The 12,227-nt window shown below is 45.2% G+C and overlaps 1 protein-coding gene across 1 annotated transcript in view; it reads left to right on the top strand.

Annotated features, from left to right (window-relative positions):
• ptprt (protein tyrosine phosphatase receptor type T) overlaps positions 1-12,227 on the top strand; it is a 314,644-nt gene that overhangs the window by 174,019 nt on the left and 128,398 nt on the right. Inside the window, exons 12-14 of the mRNA XM_087170691.1 lie at positions 3,759-3,960; positions 7,495-7,597; positions 11,043-11,319. Coding sequence (XP_087026817.1) covers positions 3,759-3,960; positions 7,495-7,597; positions 11,043-11,319 — 582 coding nt within the window. The remainder of the gene's footprint in view (positions 1-3,758; positions 3,961-7,494; positions 7,598-11,042; positions 11,320-12,227) is intronic.

Genomic DNA, 12,227 nt, shown 5'->3' with positions numbered 1-12,227 from the left:
GGGGGAGGGGGCGTGGAGGTAGAGGAGGTAGGAGAGAGAGAGTACGCCTGAGGTTTATGACCCAAAATCCTCCTTTTGAAAGAAAGAGCGAGGGAATGGGCGAGTAGATCAAGCGTGGAGATGGAGAGAGAGATGGAGGGAAACTTAAGGAACTAGTGGAGAGAGAGAGAGAAAGATAGAGGATAAGACAAGAGCAAAGGCAGAGAGAGAGTAAAGCCCATAAAAATACAGAGAACCATTCATGACTTATAAAATAACAGCCATCGATATGTAGAAGAAAACTGCAGCGTAGATGAAATAGATGATATTTTATTGTTCCAGCCCCTAAGTCCCAGTCCGTATAAATAGCTATTGATTTAACATGTTTTATTCAGCCGGCCAGCTCCAGTCTGAGGCCGAGGAGACGTCAGCTGCTTGTCGAAGGCGAGGCCGCCCGCTCCGTCAGGGGGTTTTAGGCCGACGCCTTTCTACTGGCTAAAGGTTTTCTCCCAAGTTCCTCCAGTCTGAGAGGCGTGTCGTGGTCCGTCAGCGCTGCGCCCGGGAGTTTAAGTGTCGGGAAGCGGAGAAGAAGACTCGTTGTCATTATTGTGCTTCATGAACTAAACTGAATGTTCCTGGACTTCATCTAAACTCACCGTGACAGTCGGGGTCGTTTTGGCCGGATGAGAGCGACTCGAGAGTCCAACCCTTCTTACCTGTGTTATATCCCTCGCCGTCCTCAGGAACAGCCGTCCTGACAGCAGCGCACGCAAACTGTTATCGTCTGATGCTCAAGGCTAAATGATATCACCTTTAATGAGCCCATAGGGCGTCTGTTTGACCCATGAGTTACGTTTTGTTGCTAGGCGACATCTAGTGGTCGCAGTAATTATGACAGGAGCGTTATTATATTTAACCCAAACCACTTTATCTAAACCGAACCGAGTCATGACCGTTTATTATTTTAACCACGGGACGCGGGGGCGCTCCTCAAGAGACGCTTCTGTAGGTGGCATCGGGGGGGAGGAAACAGACGACCTCTGTGGTCGTTCAGGGCGGAGGACCGGTCGGTTTGTGGCCACACGATAAATGAAAGTCCAGTTTTTTTATTCTCATTTGATCTCTTGCTCTCTTTAGCTGCTAAAGTCTCAACTCAGATGGCCCAGGTTCTCATCGTTAAATCATGATTCTGATGTTCAGGTCAACAAGAATATCTAAGTCTATATGTGTGACTTTGCTTCAAGTCCCGCCTCCCCCCGCCAACATCCCCCAGTGTCACATTCAGCAGATCCAACGAATCGACCGCCTGTTATTAAATTGTCTGTTAAACGTCACACAGATCAATGGTGGAGTGGAGGTGACGCCGGCTCTGTTCTGCAGGTCTGAGCTTCTCGCCGCTGGAGACGGGAACAAACTGAGCAAATTGACCCGTGGCCACTAAACCGGCCGAGTCCACTTCAATAGTTCTTCTGTTAAAAGAACTGTCGATGTCTGTCGTTATGTTGCTACTGGCGAGTTTCCACACGGCACGACTGTCGATGATTGCCCACACACACACACACACACACACACACACACACACACACACACACACACAGCAGAACACTGGAGGACAGCTGTCATTGTGAATGACAGTCAGCACAAAAGAGTATTGACTGGTGGGGGAGAAAAAAACCCCCCAACATTAATAGCAATTCAACCCCAAAACACATTTGAGCTGTGAACGTGTCTGTGTGTGTCAGGATCTCTAGGAGCATTTCACACACACACACACACACACACACATATATAAACATAAAGTGTGAAGGCAAGGTGAGAAGGAGCGAGAGGAGGAGAATAAACAAAAGAGACAGAAACAAAGACGGACAACATGAATGAAAGTGAAAACATTCAACGGAGCGGAAACTTCTCCCCCGACTTACAAGCAGCCTCTGGACCCGCTCGCGCTTTCTACCGTCTGGGTTTGATTTCTTGACGAAACGGCGTTTGAGGGGCAGCACTGTTTACTTCACTGCCGACTAGGAATCCTCCAGAGAGAGGAGCATCACAGCTATCGGCCACAAGCACCAATCACCTGGGCCCGTATTCACAAAGCATCTCAGGAGAAGAAAGAAGCTCCTAACCAGCCGAATTAGAAACAGTCCGTCCCGACTTTAGGACACTGAGCGCTTAGCGGCACGTAAGTCTTGGAGACGTCAGTAAAAGTCGCTCTCTGCAGCTCTGTGAAGAGGAATAAGGGGGAAAACTTTCAGTGAGAAACTTTTAGTGCGACTTAGGAGAATGCTTAGTGGTGAGATAAAAAGCTTTGTGAATACGGGACCTGGTAAGTAAGATTTAACCGAGGCTGTCTGACAAAACCTCTCCAGATTTGTCGGTTACCTTTCGGAGATATCTTATTAATAAACGACAGACGAAAGAACGGATTTAAACAGACAGAGAGATGCAGATATGCTGAGTGTGAGAGCCGCCGCCACATCATCATCATAAACGCTGCAGTTTGGATTCAGCTTTGTCGCATGCGATCACCATTTCCCATCTGCCCTTTCTGTCAGTGTCAACCGTGGTCAGTCCACCCAGGGCAACGAAAAACAACAGCTCTGAGACAGAGAACAAGAGTCCCAGTGACACGGAGATGAGGAGTGATGTGTTACAACCTGAGGCACTTTTCTGTCCGTGCAGCAAAGCTGTTGTTTAATGACTTGAGACAGAACAACACGGCGGGAAGAGGAGGAGAGAAACAACAAGTGCAGCAGAATGGAGGAAGGAGATGTGGAGGGAGAGGACACACACACACACACACACACACACACACACACACACACACACACGCTGGTATAAGAGGGATTTAATTGAAGTTACAACCTGATTATGTTTGATCGTCTTTGAACGTCTCAGTATTTGGCATCATGGTTCTCAGTCTGCAGGACTTTAAAGGAGACTGAATGGAAAACTTTTTATTTGTTTGTTAATTTTAAAAAATTGCTGTTGTGACAAACACCAGATTGAATTGAAACGGTGATTAGAGAAGAAGAAAGTCTCAGAATTCAGAGGAGAAAAAAAAAAGAAGCAGATTAATGAACGAAGGAGAAAGAGAAACGGAGACAGAGCAGAACTGAGAGACTGATAACAAGTGATGCAGATGGATGTTTGTGGATGATGGGTAGCCTGGAGGTGGCTGTGTGTGTGTGTGTGTGTGTGTGTGTGTGTGTGTGTGTGTGTGTGTGTGTGTGTGAAAGAGAGACCTGATTTGTTAATGCGCTTTTATATAAGGTCTTTTCTGGAATTCACAGCAGTTAGAAACCCATTAAGAAACATTTGACTGATCCTCAGAGGTTCGTTTGTTACGTGGTGCGACTCTCGGGAGTGTCTCCTGAAACAGCGCCCCTACAATGGCAGGCGTAGCGGACCTCCGTCGCCATGGTTACAATAAAAAGACAGCCATGACTTGGTTTGATTCAGACACAAAAACTTACACTACGTCACCAGACTTCCTCCTTTGCTACTGTCATAATTGCTACGGCCACTAGATGTCGCCTGGCAACATGACGTAACTATGATGTCATAATAACCTGCTGCACAGACGACCTGTGGGCTCTTTTTTTTTTGTTTTATTTTACAGGACGGTCTAAACAAAGATTGTTAGCTGTTCCACCGTTAGCTTGGCGCTGTAGCTGGATGGCGTGATGCCGACGCCCAGCAGAGTCACATGAGCTGAGATGAATTCATCTGAAGCGAACTAAACTAAACAAAAGGTGAAACTGTTTCCTGTCTGATTCCAGATCACCTACAAGGCCCTGAGCTCGCTGGATCCCAGCGCGGACCTGACCACGCAGAGGGGACGGGTGTTCAAGCTGAGGAACGAGACCCACCATCTGTTCGTGGGTCTCTACCCGGGGACCACCTACTTCTTCACCCTCAAAGCCTCCACCAACAAGGGCTTCGGCCCGCCCGTCACCACCCGCATCACCACCAAGATAGCAGGTAACAAACAACACATATATAGATATTTGTTTTTAATCTTCTGGTTTTTCTCGTGCGTACTTTCACAATAAGAGCAGGTAATGTGTGCGTCCACGTGTCGGTCGGTTTCTGTGTGAACGTGCTCGTCTGTGTTTTGTTTGTTTTGTTGTTTGTTTGTTGACTTTGTTTGTCTGTCTGAGTGACCGTTTTCATATCTATCTGGCCTTTTCCCTCCATTTGTAACCCTCTGTTTGTGCCACCAGCCTTCAGCTGGAGAAAATGTCAATAGCACCACAAACATGCCGTCACACGTTAATGTTTTCCTTTATTCTGCAACAAGAGGACTTCTTCCTTTCTTTCTCCAACTGTTTTGTGACGGGTCTTCTTTGTTGTTTAAATGACAGATGCTTTTTCTTTTTTCTCTGTGTGTCTTTTACTGCCCTTTATCTCTCTGACTCACCCTTCCTCTCTCCAGCTTTACCTCTCTCTCCTCTTCCTCTTCTCTTTCCTCTTTCAGCATCTGTCGCTTCCTCCCTTCCTTACCTGTCTCTAATAATCCCTTCCCAAAATGGCATATCTGATTGTCTTTTCTTTTCCACAATGTTGTTATTTCATTTTCCTCCTTATTGAGATTGTTGTGACCTTTTAGCTGTGTGTTTTTTCTTATCAGTGTATCTGTGGAGACGCTCACTGTAGCTCTGAGACAGGAAATATCTGTCCAGCTTTGCTCTGCAGGCTGAATCACTGAATCACTGCTGCTGCTGTCCCGTCGCCGGGAACAGCGACTTCAGGGGGAAAACTACAACTTGCACTGAATTACGTGGCGATGAGCTCGTTCTGTTGTGAATTATCTGCAGAACAGAGTCGGGACAAATGCACAGATGGCGGCTCGTCGCATTAATCGACGAGCCGGATGAATACTAGAATTACAACCGTGCACGCTGCTGTTGTAGAACTGTTTATTCAGCATTGGATTTTTAAAAACATTTTTGGCACCTGGCTTCAGTAACAGGGTGTTCGATCTGTGAGGCCGAGAATACGTCACTTGAGGATGTTGTAGAGGTGACGAGCTCATTCATCACAGCAACATTCATCTGCTCAGTTCAGAGACACGTGTCGGAAACTGCTCCTGGAGATTTATTCCAAATCTGTGTGTTGATGCGGAAAGAGAAAATCACAACAGACACACACGCAGATGTTTATGTACATATAAAATAAAAGAACAAATGTAAAAACTCTAAATGAAACCAAATCAGAAATTGTAATATATATATATATATTCATATATTGACATATGTGTTCACCCCATACAAATATGTATATTTATGTATGTATGCATACTGTATATATTACATAAATTATATCCATCCGAAAGCCTTTATACCCTAGAGTCCATAGACATGTTTAAAATTAATGAGAAAACATATGTAAGCAAAGACAATTTTAATATGTATGTTGTTTTAATAAACATATAAAAAATAAATATATATCATTAACATGTATGGTCCTAATAAAATTCATATATATATTATTAGTTATAAACTTTTAACTTCATATACCCAGAGGATGTATATATGTGATAATAATATAGGTGACATATACATCACGCAACATCAGTCTTGATATAGAGATGTAGAAACATATATGAGTTTATACATCCACTCAATGTTTATCATCCAAAATCACATCGTTTAATCGATCAGTATCATTTAATCCACCTGTGATATGAAGCAGGAGAAATGTTTTCAACGCTCACGTCTCTCCGTGTTCATCCATTCACACAGGTTCAAGTGGCCACTTCTCCTCTCTTATAATAAGCTCTGGGGTTTATGGGAAATGTGACTTAAGATCCTTTTAATTAAAGCACAGTGTGTTTGGGACGAGGATGCCGACGCACATCACAGTTCACCCGCTGCGGAGGCTGTTTGTGATGCGTAGCTAGAGTCTACGAGTGCCTGCGTGTGAGGCGTTTAGGGGACATCTGTAAATTGCAGCACCTTCCAATAGTCTGCATTTGGATGGAGGTGCGGGGGGGTTCTCAAATTTTGCCCGGGGGCCTCCCAGAGTCCCAAATACCCAGCTCTGACGCCGCCCTCCACCCTCTGACCTAGACACTGAATCCTGACGCTGCCGATCAAACTTCCAGTCTAATGTGTCAGCGGCGTGTCATCAGCGGCGTGTCATCAGCAGCGTGTCATCAGCGGCGTCCGGTCTGTGGAAAACACCTACAGTGATGTTAGCGTGACCTTTCCTCCGTCATCCTTTCGAATCTTAACAACATGTTGCTAAGAGGAGGGAGAGGAAGAAAAAAAAAAGAAGAGAGATGGCGCCCTCCCAAATGTCACGCCATCACCAATCTTCATTATCTCATCCAGGAACCAGAGGATGGAGAAATTAGATTAAACGATGCAGACAGATAGAGAGCGGTGGACGGAGGGGGGGGGGGGGGGGGGGGGGGGGGTGTTAATAACCTAAAATGTGTTGATGCTTTACTCAGATTGATGTGAAATTAATAACTTGTGTAACTGATCGTCTCTCAGAATGAAGCCGTCTTCTTGTTGCTCTCGACGGCGGCTGATAACTGCCGTCGTCAAGATACGATAACATCAGAACAACACAAAAAATGACCTTTGATTACACTCGAGGATATTAATACTTCCTCTACTGTCCCACCTTTATTAAAGATTCAGGAAAAACGCCCAGGAATAATTAAAGACGGTTAAACATTTGTGGAAGAAAACACTTCTCATTTACAAACTCAAGGAAGCTCGTTTTAAGTTTATTCATAAATTCTTCCTCATTCTATTAAAGGTGCATAAAATTTCCAAAGAAAATTCACTGAACTCTCCCAGGTGTGAGACAGAAGGAGGAATATTTCCTCGTCTGTTTTTGTCGATACGAACCGGAGTTCACTCCCTCTCTACATCAGTTATAAAAAAAGAATTTGACTTAAAACCATGTTTCTGTTTTTTTTTTTTAAATGATGGTTTTCCTCTCGATTAAAAAGAAAAGCAGAATATTTAAGTGAAATCACAGGAGGGGGAATATTACAGTCTAATCTAACCACCGTTGATGAAACGCTAATTAGCGGTTAATAGAACGGCTGTGAAGTCCCAGAGCTGTTATAACTCTATATCAGCACCAATGACTCTCGTCCAATCAGATTACTTGGTCGGAACTAGCTGTTGTATGATCACAACTATAACATACTTCTTACTTGTTTCTGAACCGAAATAGTTTTTAACTTTAACAAATAATGAACGTGGATTCTTTGTGGTACAGACCCACTGTAGCTACACAGCAGGTTCACATGATGTTACTGTTACCTACAACCTCTTTAGCTTCTTTACTAAGGTCTACTTCAGTGTTATACGGGGAATAATTCTGACTTATGGTGGCGTTAATTAACATGTTTCCGTCGTGCGGTGCAGAATGTGTCGAGACACCTACAGCCGCAGTAGATGTGGTTTGTTTTCCTGATGCTGGAGAAGTGAAGCGTGACTTCCCGCCGGTAAAAGGTTCCCTGGTTTCAAATGTCAGTTTTCTTCCCATCAGCCCCGATGATGCCCGAGTACGAGTCCGAGGCGCCGCTGAACGAGACGGAGACCACCATCACCATCCTGCTGAAGCCCGCCCAGTCCCGTGGAGCACCTATCAGGTAACCTCCTGCTTTTCCCTCCTTCCTCTTCCCCTGATTACTCCTCTTCACTCCCACCTCTTCTTCCACTTCCTTTCCTTTCATTTTCTCCTCTCCCTTCATCCTGGCTCTCTTCCCATCCCCCTCCTCTCTCTCTCTCCTTCCTCGAGGGTCTCTTTAGAAGCCATTAAAGTCACTCACACATATAAGGCCAATTTGTATGCAGAGGAAGTCGGAGAATGGGACTTTTTTTTCTTTTTTTTCCATATAAATTTGGCAGTGAAACGTACCATCATTAGTCACTTCCATCTTGTAGCTTTTTAGCCGCGGCATTATGGCGGCTCCAAGTGAACACAGTGGACTGGTGGTAATTTGGCAATCAGTGTCTGGTCCCTGGAGACGTGACTGCGGCAGCTGAAGCTCCCTGCCAACGGCCTGTTGACGGAGGGATGGAGAAAAGGCTTCAGTTTTCTCACCTGATGCAGAAACAAACGAGCGAACACAGATTCAACACGAGAACACACGTTTATACTTCTGACTTTTACTCCACGACGACGAAAAGACTAATATTGTACTTTTAACGCCACTACATTTATATGAAGTAAGAAAAATGTGATGGAGGCAGAAGATTCTTCATCGGAGACCGTGTGGTCTGATCTGAAGTCTACATATAAAGAAAGAAATAAAGAAAGATTAATTTAGTTTGAGATGTTTGCTGTGTTTACCACGACCACCTAAAAAAGAAAGGGGTCTGATCAGGAAACACACAACAGTCAGGTGTCGCTCCCTCAGTCCACTGTGGTTGTGTTTTAAAAATGGACACACAGTTAATTTGTTCCTTTTTCTCATTTTCTCATTTTTCCAGACGGCGCGTTTTTTTTTGTTTTTTTTTTTTAATTAAAAGTTCACTCTGAACATGTGATCTCATCCATTTAATTGGTCTAGGGGAGAACATTATTCTCGGCCGCCTTCGGGGAAATCCGGTTTCGACAGGGGTGCGTGGAGAATAAATATCACTTCAATTCGGACTTGGGGAAATGTATTTCTGAAATGTGAGCGTGGGTCAGTGGTTTAGTGTTAATTTCTGCAAATCCCATATCATATCTCGCCATTTATCACCCACACATGGCAAATATATCTTGTGTTGAATTAGGCTGCTCTCCAGTCACGAACATCTTTATGTGTTTATGGGCCCGAGATGAGCCCCGCAGCGCGCTCGCTTGTTATGGGTGTTTTGTGCGAGTATTACATGGTTTTAAGTGCCAACAGATGTACGTGGGGAAGCAGGGGGAAGTCATCTGTTGGTTAATGTGCGCGCAAATGTTTTTACAGGAACTGTGTGTTTTTATATTTATTTTTTATTTATTTATTTATTTATTCTGAGGAGATCAGAGCATTTCAAGTTCAGGAGCTTAGATGAGGAGTGTTTACCAAAATGACTCCGCTAAGAGGAGCAGCTGTTGTGGCTGAGAGACACACACACACACACACACACACACACACACACACACACACACACCATAATCAGTATGTATGCGTAGATGTGCATTTACACATGTGTATTTACATAAATGCAAGCCAGCTGTAAATCCTAGCTGTGAATATCAACACACACACGCACACACACACACACACACACACACACACACACACACACTTACACTTGCTCAAAGATGGAAACAGATACATGAAGATAATCATAAACAAACTCATAAACTTCGGTTGCATGCATACGTGTGTTAATGTGCACACACACGTTCCAGATGCACAGACAGACACTGTGTGTTTTCATTGGCCTCTCCTGGCATTTATTGATTGCCAAATATTGAACTGTGTGACAAAGCAATGTGCTGCGTGTTAAAGCTTGATATTTAGCACCTGGGCCTGTCTGGCGTCCTGCTGTCGACAGTCGCCCCCCCCCCCCCCCCCCCGCAGAGAGGCGTTCTTTCTTACTGCAGGTGCACCTGGCTTTTAAAGGGAATGTGAGATGGCACTGTAATTGGTTTATTGCATGTTGCGGCCAAAACACACTCATGATTAATGAAGTAAGTGGAAACCTTTTGAAACCATGTGCCTGGCCTCAGCAACCGCTTCTCCTGCAGTTAGACCAGGAAAAGTGGATCTGGACACGCCCCAAGTCTGAACTGTCCAACAGCCTTTAGAAGATGGAAGAATTGGCAAAAATTTAATTTCCTCATTTTTCAAAAACTTCTTCACTTTACAAAATTATGTAATTTCCTATAAACGCCCCCCCCCCCCCTAGAAGAGACGAGTGCAACATCACACGCTCACACGTTTGAAGACACACTCACAGGTACACCTGGACGTCCACGGACACACACCCTTGAAAACACACACAGACAAGGGCACGTAGACACACACACGCACACACACACACACACACACACACACACACACACACACACACACAATTCCCTATTTGCTCCTTGTACGAGGCCCCCGCTTCATCCCCTGTGCAGCCGCTGAAAGTCATTAGTTTGAAATGGATATTTCACCAGAAAGGCAGAAACAGGAGAGAGAGAGAGAGAGAGAGAGGGAGAGAGAGAGAGAGAGAGAGAGCTCATCTTTGGTCATCAGCAATTATCTTTTATGAAAGCTGCCAAACGGGAGCTGGGGATAATTGGCCGCAGCCCTTCACAGAAACATACATTTCCCTAATTGCGTATAATTGTGAAGTGAGTTCTTGGCGTGGAGGACGGAGGTAATTGCGGAGGGCCGCTGCGTTTGTCCTGACCGCTAAAGGAGCCCTCAGCCATTCATGAAGCCTCTCAGAGAGGAATGGAAACACACACACACACACATGCACACACACACACATGCATGGGCCCACACACACACACACACACAAAAAGACAAAGACAGACCTTTTAAGTGTATAAACACACCTCCACACACACCTGTTTCAACACACACACAAGCACACCTGCCAGATCACATGCAGGCACATGCGCACCTGATGGAGTGTGTGCACATAGGGCAGACAGACACACACACACACACACACACACACACACACACGTATATATTCCTTACTCTTAATTCTTTGCCGCTGACTCAGCACAGGAAATGATCTGCCAGCTCCCGTGTTAGAAAGTTAAAAGCTGAAGTTTGCTTCCATTTGGAATAAAAATTGACCCGGGAACAAACGACTGCTTCTTAAAGGATGGTCGACACTTTCGTGAGGATCCTTCACAGACCTCAGCCCTCGTCTGCTGATGCACTTAATGCCAAAGTGGATATAACACACACACACACACAGTCCGGCAGTAGAGGCTCTTTAATGGTGGCCGCTGCGCAGAGACTGGACTGTGGGGATGATTATCATTTTCAGATCAAACACGTCACAGTTTCAGGTGAATTAGACTCTGTTTAATGTTTTATGAGTTGAAATGACAAAAGCAGCGGCAACAACAAACACTTTAAATAACTTTATTTCTGCTTCCAGCTCCTACCAGCTCGTCGTGAAGGAGGAGCGCAAGTCCAAGACCCGCCGCGCCGCCTCCGAGGCCCCCGAGTGTTTCTCCGCCCCCGTCGGCTTCCGCAACGCCTCCATCTTGGACTCGTCCTACTACATCGCCGCCGAGCTGCCGCCGTCCAGCCTCACGGTCGTGCAGCCGTTCACGGTGGGCGACAACAAGAGCTACGGCGGTTTCTGGAACCCCCCGCTGTCTCCCGCCAAGAGCTACAGCATCTACTACCAGGCCATGAGCAGAGCCAATGGGGTGAGTCTCAAACCTCCCTGTTACTACACGATGCTCCGGTTGTGATTTATCCCGTTTCTGGAAACAAATAGAGGAACTCAGTATTTGCTCACTCACACAAAGAGAACTCACGCTGTCAGACTAATCAGGTTGAACATGTAGGTCAGGGGTCAGCAGGTAAGTTTGACCCCGGGCCTGTTTTCTTTCTAATCCATTAGATGGCGGCAAGAACACGATCAAAGGCTCATTTAATAAATCGATTTACTTTATTTTTTTAGCATCGCTGCAAAAAAAGGAAAAGAAAAAAGAAAGTCAGAAACTTTCTCATGCTTTTATTTTGTAGGAAGAGGAAGTGATTCTGTGTGGAACTGTTTCTGCCTTGATGGAGATCTGTGTTAAGAAGCGTTCATCAGGTGGGGGGTAGATTCTCTATTTGGACATTATATTTAAATTTTGTGAGAATGTAAATCAGATTATTTTTAATAATCTGACGAGCCAGATGTTGTTGCTGACGGGCCAGTTGTGGCCCGCAGTCTGACCGCTGATGTAGACGTTTCTCTGCGTGGGGAAACACAAAACAATATTTAAAACGACGAAATCTCGCTCAGCTTTAAGCTTTAATGAATCATCATCTCGTCATATGAAAGGACAGAGTGAACGCTGGCCCACAGGTGTTTTCACAGCCTTTGATAATCGGCATGTTTCTGGCCACGCCTTGATCGGTGATGTCACCGCAGGCGTGAGTGACGGGAGCGGTTTGAACGGTCTCAGTCACAGTGAAGTGAACGTCCTTTTGTTCTTCTCAGATGAAGAGACAGAGAGACTCCCTGTGAGAGTCTTCTCTCTCTCCCAGAATTCATCTGTGTGTTTGCGTCCCCCCCCTTTTTTCTCTGCCAATTATACCGTCTGCAAACACAACAACCCCCCCC

The sequence above is a fragment of the Seriola lalandi genome, unplaced genomic scaffold (assembly GCF_002814215.2).
Source record: "Seriola lalandi dorsalis isolate HSWRI2012SDOR001 ecotype SW California unplaced genomic scaffold, Sedor1 jcf7180002054957, whole genome shotgun sequence".
NCBI classification, from domain to species: domain Eukaryota; kingdom Metazoa; phylum Chordata; class Actinopteri; order Carangiformes; family Carangidae; genus Seriola; species Seriola lalandi.
The sequence above is the reverse complement of the archived record's forward strand: the minus strand, read 5'-3'. Positions and strand labels throughout refer to the sequence as shown.